Source organism: Hypanus sabinus, chromosome 18 (genome assembly GCF_030144855.1).
Source record: "Hypanus sabinus isolate sHypSab1 chromosome 18, sHypSab1.hap1, whole genome shotgun sequence".
NCBI classification, from domain to species: Eukaryota; Metazoa; Chordata; class Chondrichthyes; order Myliobatiformes; family Dasyatidae; genus Hypanus; species Hypanus sabinus.
Genome location: NC_082723.1, coordinates 68,855,109 through 68,880,668, shown reverse-complemented (window position 1 = coordinate 68,880,668; position 25,560 = coordinate 68,855,109). Strand labels below are relative to the sequence as shown.

Sequence of the window (25,560 nt, the reverse complement as noted above, 5' to 3'; positions counted from 1 at the left end):
TAGTCTGAAATTATATTTGTGTTCAGCTTCCAGTGGTCTATCATAAACAAAAAAACATTCTGAGGAAGCAACATTTTCAAAAAAAAATTGTTCTCTCATGTAATTAATGACCCCAACCAACCCCAAGCATTCTCTCTTTTAGCCCACCTCATCAGGCAGAAGATACAAAAGTTTGAAAGTACGAACCTTCTATCCTGTTGTTATGAGACTACTGAATGGTCCAGTATTGTGATAAAATGGACTCCAGACCTGATAATCTACCTCGTTATGGCCTTGCACCTTATTGTCCACCTGCACTGTACTTTCTCTTAACTGCCACACTGTACTCTGCATTCTGTTATTGTTCTCCCTTGTTCCACCGGAACTGAGAGTAAGATTTGATTGAGCTAAGTGCCAGGCTAACTTGGAAAGATCGGGTACGGGCCAAAATGTGGCAGCGGGCTCCAGCCCAGAGTGTCTTGATGCGAAAGGGCCTGGTCTAAGAGCGAGGGACATCCTGATGTTTAAATGCTGGGTCCGATGCATCGAAAAGTCAGGGCGTTGGGGCCAGAGGTAACGATCAGCCTGGTTCGGATCGCTACTCCATGATGTTTACTCGACTCTACTGAAACGAGAGGACTGTGGTAAAAACTCATCCTGTTGCCTCATATCCTTGAGGGAAGGTAATTTGCTGCCCTTAGCCAGTCTGGCTAATTTGCCACTACAGTCCCACAAAAGATGGTTGATTCTTACCCATCCACAGGAGAATCTGCAGATGTTGGAAATCCAGAACAACACACACAAAATGTTGGCAGAACTCAGCAGGTCGGGCAGCAACTATGGAGGGGAATAAACAGGCAACGTTTTGAGCTGAGACCCTTCATCAGGGCTGGAGAGGAAGGAGGCAGAATAAGAAGGTGTGGGGTAAGGGAAGGAGGGCAAGCTGGCAGGTGATAGGAAGGGGGGTAGGTGGGGACAAAGCAAGAAGCTGGGAGGTGATAGGAAGAAAGTTAGGTGGGGACAAAGCAAGAAGCTGGGAGGTGATAGGAAGGAAGTTAGGTGGGGACAAAGCAAGAAGCTGGGAGGTGATAGGAAGAAAGTTAGGTGGGGACAAAGCAAGAAGCTGGGAGGTGATAGGAAGAAAGTTAGGTGGGGACAAAGCAAGAAGCTGGGAGGTGATAGGAAGAAAGTTAGGTGGGGACAAAGCAAGAAGCTGGGAGGTGATAGGAAGGAAGTTAGGTGGGGACAAAGCAAGAAGCTGGGAGGTGATAGGAAGGAAGTTAGGTGGGGACAAAGCAAGAAGCTGGGAGGTGATAGGAAGAAAGTTAGGTGGGGACAAAGCAAGAAGCTGGGAGGTGATAGGAAGAAAGTTAGGTGGGGACAAAGCAAGAAGCTGGGAGGTGATAGGAAGAAAGTTAGGTGGGGACAAAGCAAGAAGCTGGGAGGTGATAGGAAGAAAGTTAGGTGAGGACAAAGCAAGAAGCTGGGAGGTGATAGGAAGAAAGTTAGGTGGGGACAAAGCAAGAAGCTGGGAGGTGATAGGTGAGAAAGGCAAATAGCTGGAGAAGAAGGAATCTGATAGAGAGGAGAGTGAACCATAGGAGGAAGGGAAAGAGGAGGGGCATCAGGAAAAGGTGATAGGCAGGTGAGGAGAAGCCAGAATAAGAAAGTGGGTGGGGAAGGGAAGGAGGACAAGCTGGCAGGTGAGAGGTGAGACCCGGTGAGGGGGAAGATGGATAGGTGGGGGAAGGGGAAATGCAGCAAGAAGCTGGTGAGGGTGAATTATTCTTCTGTACGTCTCCACTTGACACAGAGACCAGTATTTCATCGCCCGCCCCCTTTAAATTAGGTTTCACATCTGCCGAGTAGCTTTGAGCATTATCTCCACATCCGCAAAACGAAAAGCAAATAATGAATATTTCAGAGAGCAAGTCGGGGACTCCAGGGTGGAGAGGATAGATTAGAAATCAGCCGCTGACAGAGCCAGTGGGACTGTGCTCCCTTTAATTGTTTAATGGAAAAATGCATCCAAGAGAGGGGCAGCTGAGGTAATTAAACCGGGGTCTCAACGCTGACATTTCATTGCAAATTGATGGGCTGGCTTTTAGCAGAGAGCTTGACAATCAAAGGACTTGGAGTAATTGGTAGAGGAACCACGGTGAATCAGGAGAAATGGAGGTTTGGGAAAGACTCACTACCTGACTGGGTACTAGAAGCTGAGACACTCGATGCGTGAGGCCCTCCGTTGTTCTGGAACCACCATCAACGCTGTGCCCTAGCTGTCTACATGATACGCAAGCCAGGGCAGAACAATATGGAGAACAAGCTGTTGCCCACTTAGCAGGTTCCCCCTCTCCGTGCAGCTGGTGAACCCACAGGAATGGCAGAGACTGTTATCGTTCAGCACCAGCGGCATCACCGGAGTTGCCAATCTGCACAAACTCAGCCTTAGGGACTCCAGCTCCGGATTTTTCTCTCAGGGTTTACTCTCGAAGCCTTCCTCATGAGTGGGTACAGCTAAGAGGCAGTGGAGGTTTGAGATCAGAGTTTTCCTTCTCCTAGATGAGCTGCCAGCCATGGATGACGAGCCCTGTCTGCGCCAAGCGACTGGTTTTAAGACACCAGTAACCCGCCTTTGCCCTTTCTGTCAGTAGAAATAGTTCCACCGGGCTTAGTAGCAAAGCCACACGTGAAGGCCAGGAGTTGGACTTGGTTGTCAGAGGCTGTTTGAGATGCCCACCATCGGGAGCATTTAATAGGTCATGGGAGATTGTCCCCACTATGGCAACCTTCAGGAACCTCAAACTCCGAGACTCTTAAGCCACAAGCCCATGAGTAGGACAGACTTGAGAGCACTGTCCTCCATCTCGGATAGCTTCTTTCCTCTTTCCAAGTAACTCCAAAAGTGGGCTAAGCAAAGGCAGTAATTGAGTGCCCAGTAAGAAATGCCAGATTGAAAAGGAAAGGAGTCCTGGTCCTCAGCACAGGGTGAATTGCGAGGTAACAGTTTGAATATTCATTCAGGACCCCCATCACCCAGGACATGCCCTCTTCTCATCGCTACCATCAGGGAGGAGGTACAGGAGCCTGAAGACACACACTCAATGATTCAGGAACAGCTTCTTCCCCTCTGCCATCAGGGAGGAGGTACAGGAGCCTGAAGACACACACCCAATGATTCAGGAACAGCTTCTTCCCCTCTGCCATCAGGGAGGAGGTACAGGAGCCTGAAGACACACACTCAATGATTCAGGAACAGCTTCTTCCCCTCTGCCATCAGGGAGGAGGTACAGGAGCCTGAAGACACACACTCAGCGATTCAGGAATAGCTTCTTCCCCTCTGCCATCAGGGAGGAGGTACAGGAGCCTGAAGACACACACTCAGTGATTCAGCAACAGCTTCTTCCCCTCTGCCATCAGGGAGGAGGTACAGGAGCCTGAAGACACACACGCAGCGATTCAGGAACAGCTTCTTCCCCTCTGCCATCAGGGAGGAGGTACAGGAGCCTGAAGACACACACTCAATGATTCAGGAACAGCTTCTTCCCCTCTGCCATCAGGGAGGAGGTACAGGAGCCTGAAGACACACACTCAATGATTCAGGAACAGCTTCTTCCCCTCTGCCATCAGGGAGGAGGTACAGGAGCCTGAAGACACACGCTCGGCAATTCAGGAACAGTTTCTTCCCCTCTGGCATCAGATTTCTGAATGGACAATGAACCCACGAACACTACCTCACTACATTCTCCTCTCTCTTTGCACTACTTATCTGGTTTATTTTATATATACTGTATATTGTAATTTGTAGCTTTTAAATTATTTTGTATTGCAATGTACTGCCTGAAAACATCAAATTTCACAGCAAATGACGGTGATACCAAATCAGATTCTGATTCTGATCTGTACCGCATCACTGAAAGAGAAAGGAAGGTGAATGTTTTTAAAATTTTATCAATATATATTGGCAACAGGCCCCTCTGGCCCAACGATTCCTCTTCACCCAGTTACACTCATGTGACCAATAACCCATACGTTTGTGGAATGCGTGAGGAAACCGAAATCTTACGGAGCGCGGCAGTACTGAACCCTGGTTGCTGGCGCCATAGACCATTGCAATGGCTGCTGCACTACCCAAGCCACTCAAGAACAGTCAGGGATGCACACAAAATGCTGGCAAAAAGCAAATAAAGACACACAGTACTGTACAAATGTTTTAGCCTCAGGCTTTCGCACGGTAATGTAGCAATTTTATGTACCGCTGCACAAAATAAAATAAATTTCAAGACATATGTGAGTGATGATAAACCTAATTCTGATCTGGGTCTCTATTGTGGACTGAGAGTGGGAAGGGGGCAGGGAGAGGGGAATCATGGTTGGGAAAAGGGGAAGGGAGAGGGGAGGGAGTGGGAAGCACCAGAGAGACATTCTGTAATGATCAATAAACCAATTGTTTGGAATCAAGTGACCTTGTCTGGTGTCTCAGGGCTTGGTGTGTCTGAACACATACCACCACCCCCTGCCCTCAGCAGTCCTCTGCCATCTGTGCCACCCCACTCTACCTGTTCTTGTACTGTACTGTTCTATGTTTAACATAGCAACCGGTACGTCTTTGGACAGTGGGAGGAAACCGGAGCGCCAGGAGGAAACCCACGCGGTCACAGGGAGAGAATGTATGGATGACATGCAGAAAGCTTTTCCATTTCACCTCAGTACACACCGTTTGGTAGGTTTATGAGGTCATTGTAAATTGTCCTGTGACTAGGCTAGTGTTAAATCAGGGGTTGCTGGATCAAAGAGCCAGAAGGGCCCGTTCCGCACTGTATCTCAATAAGTAAATGAACAGATTCTAATCACTGGAACTCGTCCAGTGACACAACAGTTTCCGTCACTGTACACAAGGACACTTAAAGTACAACCAAGGTGATACTGGAGGGGGCAGGGTATTGTTTGCAGTTTCACAGGCTGTTATCAAATAGGTGCACTGCCCACGATTAAAGTCCAGCAGAGTATTTATGGAAACATTTCCCAGAATTAGATCCTTAGAATTATTTTATTCCTTTAAATCAAACAAATTTTAGCCGATTATCATAGTGGATTAGGGACAGATTTTCTAACGGTTGCTGCATTGCTCACGTGAACCGAGGAATATGAGAACAAAATCCTGGAAACAATCGGCCATTCAGCCCCTCTAGTCTGCTGCTCAATTCATCCAGATAAAAAGTGATGAGGGGTGTAGAGAGGGTAAATGCAAGCAGGTTTTTTCCACTGAGGTTGGACTAGAACTGGAGGGCATAGGTTTGTTCAAAGGGCAAAGTGCATTTATTATCAAAGTATGTATAAATTATACAACCTTAAGGTTTGTCTTGTTACAGGCAGACACATAACAAGAAACCTGAAAGAACCCATTTAAAAAAAACAACAAAACACCCGGTGCAGAGAGAGAGAAAACGTAAATCTTGCAAACAATAAACATAAGCAACAGCATTCAGGGTGAAAGTGAGTCCGTAGACACGAAGCCGGGAACAGCCAGAGCAGGCCCCCAGCCTCAGTTCATCACCCAGCGGAGTAAAATGCTCGCAGACACGAAGCCCAGAGCAGGCAAAGTAGGCCCCCAGCCTCGGCCTCAGTTCATCACACAGTGGAGTAAAACGCTCTCAGACACGAAGCCCAGAGCAGCCAGAGTAGGCCCCCAGCCTCAGTTCATCACACAGTGGAGTAAAACGCTCTCAGACACGAAGCCCAGAGCAGGCAAAGTAGGCCCCCAGCCTCAGCCTCAGCCCATCACACAGTGGAGTAAAACGCTCTCAGACACGAAGCCCAGAGCAGCCAGAGTAGGCCCCCAGCCTCAGCCTCAGCCCATCACACAGTGGAGTAAAACGCTCTCAGACACGAAGCCCAGAGCAGGCAAAGTAGGCCCCCAGCCTCAGCCTCAGCCCATCACACAGTGGAGTAAAACGCTCTCGGACACGAAGCCCAGAGCAGGCAAAGTAGGCCCCCAGCCTCAGCCTCAGTTCATCACACAGCGGAGTAAAACGCTCTCAGACACAAAGCTGGGAACAGCCAGAGTAGGCCCCCAGCCTCAGCCTCAGTTCATCACAGAGTGGAGTAAAACGCTCTCAGACACGAAGCCCAGAGCAGGCAGAGTAGGCCCCCAGCCTCAGCCTCAGTTCATCACACAGCGGAGTAAAACGCTCTCAGACACAAAGCTGGGAACAGCCAGAGTAGGCCCCCAGCCTCAGCCTCAGTTCATCACAGAGTGGAGTAAAACGCTCTCAGACACGAAGCCCAGAGCAGGCAGAGTAGGCCCCCAGCCTCAGCCTCAGTTCATCACACAGCGGAGTAAAACGCTCTCAGACACAAAGCTGGGAACAGCCAGAGTAGGCCCCCAGCCTCAGCCTCAGTTCATCACAGAGCGGAGTAAAACTCTCTCAGACATGAAGCCCAGAGCAGGCAGAGTAGGCCCTCAGCCTCAGTTCATCACAGAGCGGAGTAAAACTCTCTCAGACACGAAGCCCAGAGCAGGCAGAGTAGGCCCCCAGCCTCAGCCTCAGTTCATCACACAGCGGAGTAAAACGCTCTCAGACACGAAGCCCAGAGCAGGCAGAGTAGGCCCCTGGTCTCAGCCTCAGAGCTGCTGAGAGTGGAGTAAACATCGTGGAGCAGCTAGCAGAACTGGCACGACCCTCGCCTCCGGTTAAAGGTGAAAGGCGGAATATTCAAGGGGAAATTTCTTTACTCAGAGAGTGGTGAGAGTGTGAACAAGCCTGGGAATCAGAGGTGAAGAGGGTCAGCAACTTTAAATTCCTCAGTGTTATCATTTAGTGGGCCTGTCCTGGGCCCAGCACACAAATGCAATTACGAAGAAAGCATGGCAGTGCCTCTACGTTATAGAAGTTTGTGGAGATTCAGCACAACATCTAAAACTTGGACAAACTCCTGTAGATGTGTGATGGAGAGTGTACTGACCGGCTGCATCACAGCCTGGTACGGAAACACTAACGCCCTTGAATGGAAAATCCTACCAAAAGTAATGGATACAGCCCGGTCCATATCGGGCAAAACCCTCCCCAACACTGAGAACGTCTACACGAAGTGCTGTCGCAGGAAAGCAGCATCCGTCATCAGAGATCCCCCACCACCTCGGACCATGCTCCCTTCTCACTGCTGCCATCAGGAAGAAGGTACAGGAGCCTCAGGACGCACCACCAAGTTCAGGAACAGTTATTACTCCTCAACCATCAGGCTCCTGAATTAAAGGGGATAATTTCACCACCCCATCACTGAACTTTTCCCATAACCTATGGACAAATTTTCAAGGACTCCTCATCTCATGCTCTCAATATTTATGCTTCAGTATTTTTTTCAGCTCAAGCTGGTAAAACCTGAGGTACAACATATCCAAGCACACTCATCTCTCAATCACTAGGAATTTTCAGACAATAGGTGCAGAAGTAGACCATTCGGCCCTTTGAGCCTGTACCGCCATTCTGAGATCATGGCTGATTAATTACTATCAATACCCGGTTCCTGCCTTGTCCCCATATCCCTTGATTTCCCCATCTATAAGATACCTATCTAGCTCCTTCTTGAAAGCATCCAGAGAATTGGCCTCCACTACCTTCCGAGGCAGTGCATTCCAGACCCCCACAACTCTCAGGGAGAAGAAGTATTTCCTTAACTCTGTCCTAAATGACCTACCCCTTATTCTCAAACCATGCCCTCTGGTACTGGACTCTCCCAGCATCTGGAACATATTTCCTGCCTCTATCTTGTCCAATCCCTTAATAATCTTATATGTTTCAATCAGATCCCCTCTCAATCTCCTTAATTCCAGCGTGTACAAGCCCAGTCTCTCTAACCTCTCTGCGTAAGACAGTCCAGACATCCCAGGAATTAACCTCGTGAATCTACGCTGCACTTCCTCTACAGCCAAGATGTCCTTCCTTAACCCTGGAGACCAAAGCTGTACACAATACTCCAGGTGTGGTCTCACCAGGGCTCTGTACAAATGCAAGAGGATTTCCTTGCTCTTGCACCACTATTCTAGTGGTGTTCAGTATTGTAGTTTCTAGAGATTTACATAAATACTTCTGTGTAGCCCTTATTGTTTAATACTATTGTGTAGTGCCTTTGGGATGTCACCAGTTACAGATACTACTATTGGAACAATGTTCCATAGTCTTTCTATTTCCTCTTTTAATTCATCATATTTCTGATGGTTTTCATTCATTGATTTCTATAAGTTATGTGTGTTTGGAATGGCTAAATCTATTAAGTAAGTTGTTCTGTCTTTTTTATCCTGTATTATATCCAGCCAGTTATTACGGATTGTCCGATCTGTAATAATGGATCAGTCACAATATATCTTGTGGAATTCTGAATCTAAAACTGGGCTATTGTTATTATTTTTTCTTTTTGCATCTGTGCTTTTGTTACCTTTTGCACACTGATTGTCCGTCCTGTCGGGTACTGTCTTTCATTGATTCAATTATGGTTATTGGATTTATTGAGTATGCCCACAAGAAAATGGATCTCGGGCTTGTGAACTTCGAGCTGCCAGCAGAAGTGGTAGATGTGGGTTCAACTGCAACCTTTAAGAGGAGTTTGGACAGGCACGTGGCTGGGAGGGGTATGGAGGACCACAGTCTAGGTGCCAGTCAATGCGACCAGGCGGAATAACAGTTCAACACAGACTAAATGGGCCAAAGGGTCTGTTTCTGTGCTGTAATGCTCTATGATTGATCTACATCAATCTACATATCCACCAAATCGCTTACAATCCAGAAATCTTTGAAATTTGATGACTGAGGTAGAAAATTCCCTGAGACTCACCATGCCACAAGGGGAAGTTTCCCCCCATCTCAGCTTTAAGTAGCTCACACCTTATTCCCTATCTGCCCTGACCCCAATTCTAGACTCCTTGGCTGCAGGAACAACCCTCTTAAAGATCAGCGAGGTCTCCTCTTCTCCTACAATACCTGATGTACTGTAGATCGGGGGGCCACTTTGGCAAGCATCTCCTCTCCATCTGGAAAAAGCCAGATTTCTCGGAAGCCACCCATTTTAATTCCTATCCTCATTCCCATTCTGACATGTTGTTCTATGGCCTCCTCTCCTACCATAATGAGGCCACTCTCAGGTTGGAGGAACAACACCTCATATTCTGTCAAGGTAGTCTCTAACCTGATGGCATGAACATCAATTTCTTAATTGTCCAGGAATTCCCCCCCCCCCACCTTTCCTTTTTCTTCTATTCTCCACTCTGGCCTCTTACCCCTTCTCCTCACCTGCCTATCACCTCCCCCTGCTGCTCCTCCTCCTTCCCTTTTTTCCATCGTCCACTTTCCTCTTAGATTCCTTCTTCTCCAGCCCTTGACCTTTACCAACAATTACCTCCCAGATTCTTACTTTATCCTCTCCCCCACCCACCTAGCTTTACCTATCCCCTTCCAGCTTGTCCTCCCCACCTTCTTAACTCTTCATCTTCCCGCTTCCTCTCCTGTCCTAAAGAAGGGTCTCAGCTCATAACGTCAACAGTTTGTTCACTGCATAGACGCTGCCTGACCTGCTGAGTCCCTCCAGCATTTTGTGTGTGTTGTTCCTACATTCCCCGACTGTTCAAATTCACTAAGAGATTCTGCAGATGCTGGAAATCCAGACCAGCACAACATGCTGGAGGAACTCAGCTGGTCAGGCAGCATCTATGGAAGAGAATAAAGAGTCTTCAATTTGGCCTGAGCTCATTCGTATGGCCAGCAATTCCCTGGTCCAACTCTTCCCACTGGTGGAAACTCTCTCTGTGTTCACTCAGTCAAAACCCTTCACTTCCTCACTCATCGACCTTCAACAGCAAGGAAACAGGCTGAGCGCATTCATCCTCTCGTGCCATCTCCACCCACCTCTTTCCAGTGTCATAAACGTGTCTGCATGGCTTCTTTACAACAACATCGAGTCATAGAAACACAGCACAGAAACAGGCCTTTTTGGCCCATCTAGACCCTGCCAAACTATTATCTGCCTAGTTCTATTGACCTGCATACAGATCACAGCCCTCCCATCCACGTACCTATCAGAACTTCTCTTAAACGTTGAAATCGACCCATTGACCACCACTTGTGCTAGCGGCTCATTCCACACTCTCACCACCCTCTGCATGCAGAAGTTTCCCATCGTGCTCCCTTTAAATTTTTCAACCCTTATCCTTCACTCATGACCTCTGGTCGTCGTCCCACCCAATCTCAGAGGAAGAAGCCAGCTTGCATTTATCCTTTCGATACCCCTCATAATTTTCCATACCTCGATCAAATCTCCCCTCATTCGCCTGTGCTCCAGGAAATAAAGTCCTAACCTATTCAATCTCTCCCTATAACTCGGATCCTCCAGACCTGGCAACATCCTTGTAAATTTTATCTGTGCTCTTTCAATCTTAGTGACATCTTTCCTGTAGGCAGGTGACCAGAACTGCACACAATCCTCCAAATTAGGCCTCACTTATACAACTTTGACGTCCCATCTCCTGTACTCAATACTTTGATTTATCAAGGCCAATGTGCCAAAAGTTTTCTTTACGACTCTATTTGTCTGTGACACCACTTTCAATGAATTATGGATCTGTATTCCCAGATCCCTTTGTTCTACCACACTCCTCAGTGCCCTACCGTTCACTGTGTAAGACCTACCCGGTTGGTCCTATCGAAGTGCAAAGCCTCACACTTGTCTGCCGTTTCTCAGCCCATTTTTCCAGCCGGTCCGGATCCCACTGAAGTTTTTATAGGCTCTCTCGCTGTCCACTGCAGCCCCAATCTTGGTGTCATCTGCAAACTTGCTGAACCAGTTAACCACATTTTCATCCATGAACAAGAGAAATTCTGCAGATGCTGGAAATCTGAGCAATGCACACAAAATGCGAGGGAACTCTGCAGGCCAGACAGCATCTATGGAAAAAACAGTCGACATTCCAGGCTGAAACCCTTCGGCAGGGTGAAACCTTTTCATACAGATCATTGATGTCGATGACAAACAATGGACTCAGCACCGATCCATGCGGGACCTTGTCAAAGGCCACGCTGGAGTCCATATAGACAAAATCCACTGCCTTTTCCTCATCATGGTTGAGAGCAACTTCGATTTCTTACAGGTTCTGATCACATCATTAACAATGTCATTTAACCCATTTGCACTGATCCCATCTGCCACAACCCTCCCAAAGCTATACAGTGTGGAAACTGTAGCCCTTAGGCCCGGCTAGTCCATTCAAGGTGTTTTATATATGTCTACTTTTTATCATAATTTATTGTTTTTTATTATTATGTATTTCATTGTACTGCTGCCTCAAAACATCAAATTTCACCACATATGCCGGTGATGTTAAACCTGATTTTCCCACGTCACTGAGGCACAAGTCGTCAACCAACACACACATGGCTCAACACCCACAGAACGAGGCACTTGCATTAAAATATATATGACAATCTCTTACGATCCCCATTCAAGGGATTTCACCGATCAGTGGCCAAAACAGAAGCAATATCCTTTTCCCCTGAACAGTTTCACTGGGAAAGAGTCACAGCTTTGCAGGGACAATAACAACATCCTCTCAAAAACGTAAGGGTAGCGGCTGGGGACGAGCTGTAAATCCGACAGATAACCGGGCTGGTTTGCATCCCAAACCATTTCCATCAGTGTTATTGTGATCAGGTGCCGCACATGAGAGCATTGATCAGGCCACCCACCAGGCACAAACTGGTACAAATACTGACTTAAACAGAAACATTATGAATTTTCAAAAGACCAGCAATGCTTTCTGTGATCTAAGAGTCTCTTAAATACCATAATGTATCTGCCTGTCCACCACCTGAGTAAGAGTATTCCACTCACCCACCACTCTCTCTGTAAATAGCTTACTTCTGGCATCCCCCCCACCCCCACCCCCCTATATTTTTCTTCAATCACCTTAAAATTATGCCCTCTCATATTAGCTATTTCCACTGGGAAAAAGTCTCTGGCTGTGCACTCGATCTCTGTGCTTCTTGTCATCTCGTACATCTTTATCCGGTCACCTTTCTCTCCAAAGAAAAAAGCCCTAACTCACTCAACCTCTCCTCACAAGACATGCTCTCTAACCCAGACAGCATCCTCTGCACCCTCTCTAAAGCTCCCACATCCTTCCTACAATGAGATGACCAGAACTGAACACAATATTCGAGCTGCAGTCTAATCAGAGTTTAGTAGAACTGCAACAGTACCTCACAGCTCTTGAACTCTTTTCCCTGAATAATGAAGGCCCTCACACCGCACACTTCTGAACCACCCTATCAACCTGCAGGGCAACTTAGGATGGATCTATGAATGGGAATCCCAAGGCACAGTACAGGCTTTTGGCCCATGATGATGTGCTGACCTACTCCAAGATCAATCTAACCCTTCCCTTCCCTATCACCCTCCATTTTTCCATCATCCATGTGCCTAGCTACGAGTCTCTTAAATGTCCCTAACGTATCTGCCTCTACCACCACCTCTGGCAGGGCATTCCTCACACCCGCCACTCTCTGTGTAAAAAACCCACCTCTGACCTCCCCCTCCAAACACGTTAAAATTACACCCCCTCGTTTTAGCCATTTCTGCCCAAGGAACAAGGTGCTGGCTGTCCACTCTATACACAATAAAATATTAAATTATCCACTAAAGATCAGTAGACCGTAAGACATAGCAGCAAAATTAGGCCCCTCGGCTCAGTGAGTCTGCTCCCTTATTCTGCGTCTCAACACCATTCACCTGCTTTCTCCCCAGAACCTTGGATGCCCTAACTAATCAAGAACCAAACAACCTCTGCTTTAAATATACCCAATGACCTGGCCTCCACAAACATCTCTGTCCTAATGAGACCTCCCTCTATATAGATGTAAAAGTTATGTTTACGTTGACACAATGTCTAATTAAGTTTCGCAGAAAGTTCTTGCACATAAACTAAGTCTTAAAGTGCATTAACTCTGAGTTTAGATAGGAAAAATGCACATTCAAAACTTTCCAAAATGCTCAGTTTTTTTAATGTTTAATATGTTTTTTTCTCTTATTGCAGTTTTCAGAATGCTCTCCTTTATAAAATGCACTCAGTGTTAAAATTGGAGGGGGGGCTGGAAAAGACAAAGGGGGAAGGAGTGAGGAGGGAGCAGGGAGCTCAGGGCCCAGAGAACTGATAGCACAGCCTTCTGCGGTGGAGGGCTTTTATAGAACATAGACCATAGAAGAGTACAGTACAGGAGCAGGCCATTCGGTCCACAGTGTTGTGCTGTACCAGCTAAAAAGCAAATCAAAAGCACCCAAACACTAATCCCTCCCACCTACACCATGTCCATATCCCTCCATCTCCCTCACATCCATGTGCCTGTCCAAACGTCTCTTAAAAGCCTCTAAAGGATTTGCCTCTACCACACCAGGCAGCACAGTCCAGACATCCTCCACTCTCTGAGTAAAAAAGCTTACCCCTCACATCCCCTTGAACCTACCCTCTCTCACCTTCAATGCATACCCTCTGGTATTAGACATTTCACCCCTGCGGAACAGATACTGTCTGTCTACCCTATCTATGCCTTTCATAATCTTATAAACCTCAGGGAGTGCTATTGAGGGAGTGCTGCGTAGGTTCACAAGGTTAATTCCTGGAATGGCGGGACTGTCATATGTTGAAAGATTGGAGCGACTGGGCTTGTATACACTGGAATTTAGAAGGATGAGAGGGGATCTGATTGAGACATATAAGATTATTAAGGGATTGGACACACTGGAGGCAGGAAGCATGTTCCCGCTGATGGGTGAGTCCAGAACTAGAGGCGACAGTTTAAGAATAAGGGGTAGGCCATTTAGGACAGAGATGCGGAAAAACTTTTTCACCCAGAGAGTGGTGGATATGTGGAATGCTCTGCCCCAGAAGGCAGTGGAGGCCAAGTCTCTGGATGCATTCAAGAGAGAGTTAGATAGAGCTCTTATAGATAGCGGGGTCAAGGGATATGGGGAGAGGACAGGAACGGGGTACTGATTGTGTATGATCAGCCATGATCACAGTGAATGGTGGTGCTGGCTAGAAGGGCCGAATGGCCTACTCCTGCACCTACTGTCTATTATTGTCAGCCTCCGACGCTCGAGAGAAAACAACCCAAGTTTGTCCAGCCTCTCGTGATAGCACCTGCCCTCCTGGTGAAACTCGTCTGCACCCTCTCATACCTTGGGGTCGATGAAGGAGCAGCTGAAAGGAGTGCTGTATGAGGTAAGGACAGGTGAGTAGACGGCCAGAGACTCTTCCCAGAGCAGAAATGGCTGATACAAGGGGGCAGATCAGTGTGGAGGAACAGAGGGATCTTGGGTCCGTGTCCACAGATCCCTCAAAATGGCCACACAAGCTGGTTAAGGAGGTGTGTGGTGTTGTCAGGAGACTGCGTTCAGGAGCTGTGAGGTCATGTTGCAGCTCTGTAAAACCCTGGTTTGACCACACTTGGAGAATTGTGTTCAATTCAGCTCCCCTCATTTACAGGAAGGACGTGGAAGCTTTAGAGAGGGTGCAGAGGAGATTCACCAGGATGCTGCCTGGATTAGAGAGGGTGCAGAGGAGATTCACCAGGATGCTGCCTGGATTAGAGAGGGTGCAGAGGAGATTTAACAGGATGCTGCCTGGATTAGAGAGGGTGCAGAGGAGATTCACCAGGATGCTGCCTGGATTAGAGAGGGTGCAGAGGAGATTTACCAGGATGCTGCCTGGATTAGAGAGGTGCAGAGGAGATTTACCAGGATGCTGCCTGGATTAGAGAGGGTGCAGAGGAGATTCGCCAGGATGCTGACTGGATTAGAGAGGGTGTAGAGGAGATTCACCAGGATGCTGCCTGCATTAGAGGGGGTGAAGAGGAGATTCCCCAGGATGCTGCCTGGATTAGAGAGGGTGTAGAGGAGATTCACCAGGATGCTGCCTGGATTAGAGAGGGTGAAGAGGAGATTCCCCAGGATGCTGCCTGGATTAGAGAGGGTGTAGAGGAGATTCACCAGGATGTCGCCTGGATTAGAGAGGGTGCAGAGGAGATTCACCAGGATGCTGCCTGGATTAGAGAGGGTGTAGAGGAGATTCACCAGGATGCTGCCTGGATTAGAGAGGGTGAAGAGGAGATTCACCAGGATGCTGCCTGGATTAGAGAGGGTGAAGAGGAGATTCGCCAGGATGCTGCCTGGATTAGAGAGGGTGTAGAGGAGATTCACCAGGATGCTGCCTGGATTAGAGAGGGTGTAGAGGAGATTCACCAGGATGCTGCCTGGATTAGAGAGGGTGAAGAGGAGATTCGCCAGGATGCTGCCTGGATTAGAGAGGGTGTAGAGGAGATTCACCAGGATGCTGCCTGGATTAGAGATGGTGAAGAGGAGATTCGCCAGGATGCTGACTGGATTGGGGAGCATGTCTTATGAGGAGAGGTTGAGCGAGCCAGGGCTTTCTCTTTGGAGCTAAGGAGGATGAGAGGTGACTTGATAGAGGTCGACAAGAGCATAGATCACCTGGACAGACTGAGGCTTTTCCCCAGGACAGAAATGGCTAATTTGAGCAGGGGGCAATTTTAAGGACTGGAAGAACAGTTAGGGGATGAGGTAGATGTCAGAAGTAGTTTTTTTATATACACACAGAGTGGTGGGATGTGCTGTCAGGGACATTTAAGAAACCCTTCCATAGAAACATGGATGACAGAAAAATGGTGGTCTATGTGGGAGGGAAGGGTTACAACTCTTTAAAACCTATAGAGTATTGGAAGGCTCAGGTAGAGTGGGGGAGTCTTTAGCCAGAGGGTGGTGAATCTGTGGAATTCGTTGCCACAGTCACTGGATATATTTAAAGCGGAGGTTGATAGGTCCTTGGTTAGTCAGGGTGACAGGCAGAAGGCCGGAGAACGGGGCTAGATTGATCTTGGAATGTGTTAAAGAGCTCGACACAACATTGTGGGCCTCTACCCTGCTGTCGCGATCTGTGTTCTGTGTTACAAGAGGCAGCCGAGATTGAGGGAGCAGATTTGTACAGAAATCTTCACACGGAGGTGCTCTCCGAGCTGCCAGCGCACCCGGAGGATTCGCTCCACACAAAAAAAAGCTCGATAGGTGAAAATCTGCATTTCGGGTTGCGCGCTCTCGGCTCACAACAAGGGGCCGCTGATTGCTATGCAGGATTGAGTGTGAGGGCTGACAGAATGGATGCATTGCCCACATATTGATCAGCCGAGATTCTGAAACCCAAACGCTTCGGTACTCCATGTTGTGAGACAGCGCGCACCCAATTTAAAGTCAGCTGCCGTCAGAACAGCCAACACAAGGAGAGCGGAGGGACGCGGCTTCTCAAATTAACACGCTCCAAATACAAAAATTCCATGAAATGTCATTGCCTTTTTTTTTAAAAAAAAAAGGAGCTGGAAGCCTTTTGTACATGTTGGGTAATTTACTGCCGTTTCTATGGCAACCTGTGCACCACAAGCTTTGTAGGATGTCCTGACTAAAATCCCTGGGCCGGTCAAACCCGCCCCGTCACTGGAGAGTGAATTTTGCACTGTGAAGTTAACTCCTGATGCCCCCCGGGTGGGGGAGTTGTGCTCCCTCCACCTCAGAGTCTCCAGGTTCAACTCCCACTCCAAGCTTCCAGCAAGAACTGCAGACGGACCAGGACGGAGATAGGCTTGAACGGAGACTCAGATGAGCCGGGTCGTCGCGGAATCACTGAGAAATTCCCCAAGGCACATCATTCTCCAGTGGAACTCCGCCCTGGGCAGTCCCAAGCCCCGCTGGAGGGGTGAGCACGGAGCCTGCAACCCTTCTCCGCAAAAACCCAAAGACCTCATCCCTGAGAGAGGAGGGACACACCGAGAAGATGGTCTGCACCTGGAGACAACGTGAAAGACTGGTCCAGGAGAGAGGACTGGCGAACTACTGTCGGTGGCCTGTGCCCCAGCAGGGGTGATGGGTTTAAGAAGAAGACGGTCTCGTCATGGCCCTTTGCACCTGAATGTCTACCTGAACTCCAGTGTAACACTATTCTGCATTCTGTACCGCCTTGTACTTATGTCCGCAAGACACGCAGACACTTTTCACTTTATCTCGGCCCACGTGACTTTGCTGCCCCCGGGACACCGCTTTGAACATGGAAAATAGAACATAGAACAGTACAGCACAGGAGCTGGCCATTCGGCCCATAATGTTGTGCCAACCCAGCTAAAAAGCAAATCAAATGCACCCAGAAACTAATTCCCTACCTACGCCGTGTCCATCCTCCTCACATCCAGGTGCCTACCCAAGCGTCTCTTAAAAGCCTCTAATGTATTTGCCTCTACCACACCAGGCATCCGCCACTCTCTGAGTGAAAAACTTACCCCTCACACCTCCTTTGAACCCACCCCCTCTCGCCTTCAATGCACGCCCTGGTATTAGACATTTCCACCTTGGGAAACAGATACTCCATGTCCACTCTGTCTATGCCTCTCATCATCTTATAAACCTCGATTAGATCTCCCCTCAGACTCCACTCTCCAGAGAAAACAACCCAAGTTTATCCAGCCTCTCACGACAGCACCTGCCCTCTGAACCAGGCAGCATCCCGGTAACCCTCCTGCACCCTCTGCAAAGCCTCACCATCTTTCCTACAGTGTGTGTGTGGGGGGGGGGGGGGGCAACAGGAGCAGTGTAGACTGGAGAGCCCGACCCTCTATGACTCTACACTATGATCTTATTGCTTCCAGTGGGAGCTCGATATGCACAGATTGGTCACCACTAAACAGAGAGTGTACCCCAAAGAAGCTCTCTTCTTGCTGCTGTCATCAGGTAGAAGGTACAGGAGCCTCAGGACTCGTACCGCCAGGTTCAAGAACAGTTACTACCCCCCCCAACCATCAGGCTCTTGAACAGAAGTGGATAACCACACTCACTTACCCATCCATTGAGATGTTCCCACACCAATGATCTCACCAGGGACTCTTTATCTCATGTTCTCGTGTTCTCGTTATTTATTGCTGTTTATTTATATTTGCATTTGCACAGTTTGTTGTCTTCTGCGCTCTGGTTGATCTTTCACTGATCCTGTTATAGTTACTATTCTATAGATTTGCTGAGAATGCCCACAGGAAAATGAATCTCAGGGTTGTATATGGAGACAAACAAGTACTTTGATAATAAAATTTACTTTGAACTTTAGTAGGGATGCTTCATGGATGACAGGTAAATAATGGGGGTATCCCAGCACCGTACAGGTGGCAACGGGAAGTCCCGGGACAGGGAGAAGTGTTAATGGGGGTATCCCAGCACCGTACAGGTGGCAACGGGAAGTTCCGGGATGGGGACAGGTGTTAATGGGGGTATCCCAGATGGGGGTATCCTAGCACCGTACAGGTGGCAACGGGAAGTCCTGGGATGGGGACAGGTGTTAATGGGGGTGTCTCAGATGGGGGTATCCCAGCACCGTACAGGTGCCAGTGGGAAGTCCCGGGACAGGGAGACGTGTTAATGGAAGTGGTCTCACCTAGAGTGTGTGAGGTTCCAGAAATGAGAAGGAATTTCTGAAGCCAGAGGGTGGCAAGTCATTGGGTATATTTAAAGTGGAAGTTGATAGCGAGGCTGACAAAGGCTACGGGGAGAAGGGAGGAGAATGGGGTTGAGAGGGATAATAAATCAGCCATGGTGGAATGGAGGAGCAGAATCGATGGGCCAAATGGCCTGTCTGCTCTTACAGACAAATTTTTAACAGGGTTGTCTCAGCTGAGGGACGAGAGGCTTGGAAATTCGGGCGCAAGGGAGAGCCTTTGAAGAGGATGGGGGTGATAAAGAGTTTTCACATTGCACAGAGAGTGGGTGATATCTGAACTCCTTTTGCCAAATACTCTCACTACTTTTAGGGGTATTTTTAAATAGACACTTGAATAGGCAAGGCTCAATAGGGATGTGGACCCTCGGGTAAGAGGTGGCCCGCCACTGGCCTCTTCAACCCTGCGAGTGGCAGGCGCTAGGAAAATACAACACTCTGTGAAGGCCATTCAGCCCAAAATAACTGTCCCCTTTCGAGAAAGGAATTGTTCAACAGTGGAGCAGGGTGCCAGCCCAGGACAGTAATCTGCTCTCCACCTCCCCTCTGAACCTCCAGGCTAACCCCAGGAGGCAGGGACCAGCAGCACGCTCCAAATCCCCCGTCCCACTCTCCCCCACCAAACTCCGGGATAACCCCAGGAGGGGTGACTGTCAATACCAGCAGCACGCTCCAAATCCCCAGTCCCACTCTCCCCCACCAAACTCCGGGATAACCCCAGGAGGGGTGACTGTCAACACCAGCAGCACGCTCCAAATCCCCCGACCCACTCTCCCCCACCAAACTCCGGGATAACCCCAGGAGGGGTGACTGTCAATACCAGCAGCACGCTCCAAATCCCCCGTCCCACTCTCCCCCACCAAACTCCGGGATAACCCCAGGAGGGGTGACTGTCAATACCAGCAGCACGCTCCAAATCCCCAGTCCCACTCTCCCCCACCAAACTCCGGGATAACCCCAGGAGGGGTGACTGTCAACACCATCAGCACGCTCCAAATCCCCCGACCCACTCTCCCCCACCAAACTCCGGGATAACCCCAGGAGGGGTGACTGTCAACACCATCAGCACGCTCCAAATCCCCCGTCCCACTCTCCCCCTCCAAACTCCGGGATAACCCCAGGAGGGGTGACTGTCAATACCAGCAGCACACTCCAACCCTCCCCCCACCAAGCTCCGGGGAGGGGCAGATTGCCAGCACCTGAAAGGTGAGGGGGGTGGGGGACGTTACCGTTGAGCTGGTTGTACACCACTTGTTCCAGGTGTTCGAGACGCTGCAGGATATGGGCGCCGTCCCTTGAGCCGTTGCCGGCCCCGGAGATCGCCGCGGTCCACCTGCAGCAGCTGGCCCGAGCGCTCCGCCACCCGGCAGTACACCGAAAACAGCACGATGCCCAGGAACACGCAGATATTGACGGTGAGCAAAGTTTTGATTCTTCGGGCTGGTGCCATCGCGGGGGAGGTGGTCCGGCCTCCGGGGGCGCATCTGGGGGAGGGAGGGGAGGGAGGGCAGGGGAACAGCTGGAAGGAGAGGAGAACGCGACTGAAGGTGCCCCTGATAGACCGTCTCCAACAAGCCGCTTGCGAAGCAGAGACAGCGAGAGAGAGAGAGAGAGAGAGAGAGAGAGAGAGAGAGAGAGAGAGAGAGAGAGAGAGAGAGAGAGAGAGGGGGAGGGAGGGAGAGAGAGAGAAGGAGGGAGGGAGAGGGAGGGGAGAGAGAGAGAAAGAGGGGGAAAGGGAGGGGAGAGGGAGAGAGGGGAGAGGGAGAGAGAGAACCGTGAGAAAGAAGGGGAGAGAGATGAAGGAGAGAGAGGAGGAGTGAGGAGGGGAGAGAGGAGGGAGGAGAGAAAGGAAGGGGGAAAATGAAGAGAGAGTAGAGGGAGAGAGAAGACGGGAGGAGGGGGGAAAGAAGAGGGGAAAGAAGGGTGAGAGAGAAAGGGAGAGGGGGAAAAGAGAAAAAAGGGGAGAAGGGGGGTTGGGGAGGGGGAAGGAGAGAAGGGGAGAGAGAGGGGAGACAGCGAGAGAGGGTAAGAGACAGCAAGGGAGAGAGATGGCGAGAGAGCGTGAGCAAAGTGCCCAGGGCTCCCGTATAATTGTAATCCTTGCAAAAAAATCCAAAATCTGTCAAGCCAGCTTCTGCTGCATTGCGAGTTGCTTGGAGGAGAAGGGGAAGTCGAGGTGGTCAGCAACGCCGGGTCGCCCCCATCCACAGCGGCGGGGATGTGTGGGGGAAGAGAGGATTCACAGCGACACGCAAACGGCAGCCTCACTCGATCAGCGCTCTTCTTAAAGTCACAGCGGCCGGTCAGACCGAGTGAATGGCAGCAAGACCTCTCTACTAGCAATCTGTCTCCCCTCTCCCCCCCCTCCTTCCCTCCTCTTCCATCCCCTCTCCCTTCTCTTCCCTTTCCCCCTCTCTCCTTCTCTCCCTCCCTCTCTCCCCTCTCCTCCACTTCTCTTCCCCCTCTTTCCCCTCCCTCCCTCTGTCTCTCCCTCTCACCCCCTCTCCTTCCTTCCTCTTCCATCCCCTCTCCCTTCTCTTCCCTCTCCCCCTCTCCTTCCCTTCTCTTCCATCCTCTCTCCCCTCTCTCCTTCCCTTCTCTTCCCCCTCTCTCCCCTCCCTCCCTCTCTCACCCCCTCTCTCCCTCTCCTTCCATCCTCTCTCCCCCTCTCCCTTCTCTTCCCCCTCTCTCCCCTCCCTCCCTCTCTCTCTCCCTCTTTCTCTTCCTTCACCGCTTTCTCCCCCTCTCCCTCCCTCTCTCTCCCCCTCTCAAAAAGTAGTGGATACAGCCCAGTCCATCATGGGTAAAACCTTCCCCACAAATGAGCTACAAATTATCGACATGAGAAGCTGTCACAGGAAAGCAGCGTCCCTCAACAGGGACTCACCCCCCAGGCCACGCTCTCTTCTCGCTGCTGCCTTCAGAAGGAGGTACAGGAGCCTCAGGACCCACAGCACCAGGTTCAGGAACAGTTATTACCCCTCAACCATCAGGAAGGAGGTACAGGAGCCTCAGGACCCACAGCACCAGGTTCAGGAACAGTTATTACCTCTCAACCATCAGGAAGGAGGTACAGGAGCCTCAGGACCCACACCACCAGGTTCAGGAACAGTTATTACCTCTCAACCATCAGGAAGGAGGTACAGGAGCCTCAGGACCCACACCACTAGGTTCAGGAACAGTTATTACCTCTCAACCATCAGGAAGGAGGTACAGGAGCCTCAGGACCCACACCACCAGGTTCAGGAACAGTTATTACCTCTCAACCATCAGGAAGGAGGTACAGGAGCCTCAGGACCCACACCACCAGGATCAGGAACAGTTACTACCTTTTAACCATCAGGAAGGAGGTACAGGAGCCTCAGGACTCACCCCACCAGGTTCAGGAACAGTTACTACCTCTCAACCATCAGGAAGGAGGTACAGGAGCCTCAGGACCCACACCACTAGGTTCAGGGACAGTTATTAACCCCTCAACCATCAGGAAAGAGGTACAGGAGCCTCAGGTCCCACACCACCAGGATCAGGAACAGTTATTACCCCCTCAACCACCGGGCTCTTGAACCAAAGGGGATAACTTCACTTGTCCCATCACTGATCTGTTCCCACAACCCATGGACTCACTTTCAATGATTCTTCATCTCTGGGTCTTGATGTTTATCATTTATTGATTTATTATTATTATTACTATTTCTTTCTTTTTGTATTTCCAGTTTGTTGTTTTTCACACTCTGGTTGAACGCCCAAGTTGGTGTGTCTTTCATTGATTCTGTTAAGGTTATTAATTCATTATGGATTTATTGAGTATGCCCGCAAGGAAATGAATCTCATTTGTTAATGGTGACATATATGTACTTTGATAATCAATTTACTTTGACCTTTGATACATTTCACTGTATGTTTTAAAAGCCCTCTTCCTTCTTCACTTCAGTTCGGTTCCCACCCCCCAGCAATTCTAGTTTAAACTCTCCCCAGTGGCCTGAGCAAGTCTCCCCGCCAGGATATTGGTTCCCCTCAGATTCAAGTGCAACCCGTCCTTTTTGTACAGGTCACACCTGTCCCAAAAGAGGTCCCAATGATCCAGAAATCTGAATCCCTGCCCTCTGCTCCAATTCCTCAACCGCGCATTTATCCTCCACCTCATTCTATTCCTATTCTCACTGTCGCGTGGCACAGGCAGTAATCCCCAGATTACTACCTTGCAGTCTTCCTTCTCAACTTCCTTCCTAACTCCCTGTAGTCTGTTTTCAGGACCTCCTCCCTTTTCCTACCTGGATACATGGATGGGAGAGGTAATGGTCCAGTGTGCATCGATAGGACGAGGCAGTTCAACACAGACTAGATGGGCCGAAGGGCCTATTTCTCCATGACTCTTTTGGTGCTGTGAAAAGATTTGCACATCCTGAAGGACGTTTCATTGATATGTCAATGCTTCTCGCTGCCTCAGAGATGTAGCCAGCATCATCAAAGACCCCACCACAGACGTCTTCTCCCTTCTCCCGTCAGACAGAAGATGAAGAGCCTGAAAACGTGTCCCACCAAGCTCAAGGGCTTCGTCTATCACTCTGTTATCAGACTCTCGTATGACAAGATTGAGTTTATTACCATTATAGCTAAACAAAACAACCAAGGTACAAAACACAGTACATACACTACTTTGCAAAAGTTTTAGGCACATATATATCGCTAGAGTGCCTCAGACATTCGCACAGCGCTGTAGTAATTTTATGTATTGCACTGTACGGCTGCCACAAAAAAAAAACAAATTTCTTGACATATGTGAATGATGATAAACTTGATTCTGATCTGGGTCTCTATTGTGGACTGAGAGTGGGAAGGGGGCAGGGGGAGGGGAATCATAGAAACATTGTAAACCTACAGCACAATACCGGCCCTTCAGCCCACAAAGCTGTGCTGAACATGTCCCTACTTTAGAACTACCTAGGCTTTACCCATAGCCCTCTACTTTTCTAATCATGGTTGGGAAAAGGGGAAGGGGAGAGGGGAGGGAGCGGGAAGCACCAGAGAGTCATTTAGAAGAATGAGAGGGGATCTGATTCAGACATATAAGATTATTAAGGGATTGGACACGCTGGAGGCAGGAAGCATGTTCCCGCTGATGGGTGAGTCCAGAACTAGAGGCCACAGTTTAAGAATAAGGGGTAAGCCATTTAGAACAGAGATGCGGAAAAACTTTTTCACCCAGAGAGTGGTGGATATGTGGAATGCTCTGCCCCAGAAGGCAGTGGAGGCCAAGTCTCTGGATACATTCAAGAGAGAGTTAGATAGAGCTCTTAAAGATAGCGGGGTCAAGGGATATGGGGAGAGGGCAGGAACAGGGTACTGATTGTGTATGATCAGCCATGATCACAGTGAATGGCGGTGCTGGCTAGAAGGGCCGAATGGCCTACTCCTGCACCTACTGTCTATTGTCTATTGTAATGATCATTGGAATCAAATGACCTTGCCTGGTGTCTCAGAGCTGGCTGTGCCTGCACCTGCACATCCCTACTGCCCCTGGCACTCCTCCTCTGCCCCCTGTCCCACACCCTCCTGCAGCACTCCACCCTCGCCATTCCCAACATCCTTTGCTCATGCCAGATATACAAACTCACTCTCCGCTCCACGCTGTCAAATACAGTACTGTGCAAAAGCCTTAGGCACCCTAACTATTTAAGTGTGACTTAGATTTTTGCACAGAACAGTATCACATATCTCACATGAAATAATGTTAACACAATAATTATAACAGATAATAAAAGAGTATTCTGTAATTCTGACTGCAGTACTGCTACTGACGCTGTCAAAAGCATTGGGTCCTGGGTGGTAGCAGAGTGTTCAGAAGTCTCGTAGCCTGGGGGAAGAAGCTGTTACCCAGACTAACAGACATTGTTCTTATACTGCGGTACCTTCTGCCTGACGGTAGATCAGAATCAGGTTTAATATCACTGGCATATGTCGTGAAATTTGCTGTTATGCAGCAGCAGTACAATGCAATACATAATAATAAAAAACTAGAAAGTGCAGTAAGACGTGTGTACATACACAGTGTCTATAAAATGTATTCACCCCCCCCCCCAAGGAGTTTTCATGTTTTATGATTTTACAGCATTGAACTACAGTGAATTTAATTTGGCTTTTTTTGACACTGATCAACAGAAAATGATTCCTTCATGTGAAAACAGATCTCTACAAAGTGATCTAAATTAAATATAAATATAAAACACAAAGTAATTTATTGCGTAAGTATTCACCCCCTCCAAGACAATATCTATTAGATGCATCTTGGCAGCAATTACAGACTCAAGTCTCTGTGGATAGGTCTCTATCGGCTTTCCATATCTGGACACTGCAATTTTCCCCCATTCTTCTTTACAAAACTGCTCAAGCTCTGTCAGATTGCATGGGGATCGTGAGTGAACAGCCCTTTTCCAGTCCAGGCATGTTTCTCAATTGGATTGAGGTCTGGACTCTTTCATGGCCACTCCAGGACATTAACTTTGTTGTTTTTAAGCCGTTCCTGTATAACTTTGACTTTATGCTTGCAGTCTTTGTCTTACTGGAAAACTAATCTTCTCAATCATCCATTGAGATGTTCCCACAACCAATGATCTCACTTTAAGGACTCATTATCTCAGGGCTGTATATGGTGACATTTATGTTCTCTGATAATAAACTTTACTTTGAACTTTGATCTAATAATATAAGCATTGTTCACTGCCATCTTTGTTTTGACTGAGAGGCTGCAGTTCTCCCAGATCCGACAAGCCTTCCCAATGTGCTTGTTGACCCATCAACAACAAACAGGGTGTTGTTCATTACTTCACATACCTGGGCTCCATCATCAGCAACAACCTCTCTTTGGAAGCAGTTATCAACCAATTTATTATTAAGGTACCGGCTGGTGGCGTAGTGGCATCAGCGCCGGACTTCGGAGCGGAAGTTCCCGAGTTCGAATCCAGCCAGCTCCAAAAACCTGGAGAGGGATGGGCTCCGCC

At 48.9% G+C, this 25,560-nt stretch overlaps 1 protein-coding gene across 1 annotated transcript in view; it reads right to left on the bottom strand.

Moving 5' to 3' along the window:
• Positions 1–20,109, bottom strand: part of galnt9 (polypeptide N-acetylgalactosaminyltransferase 9) — a 251,445-nt gene extending 231,336 nt beyond the window's left edge. The window contains 2 exon segments of the mRNA XM_059994615.1: positions 19,792–19,856; positions 19,858–20,109. Coding sequence (XP_059850598.1) covers positions 19,792–19,856; positions 19,858–20,012 — 220 coding nt within the window. The 5' untranslated portion in view covers positions 20,013–20,109.
• Positions 20,110–25,560: the final 5,451 nt, after the last annotated feature.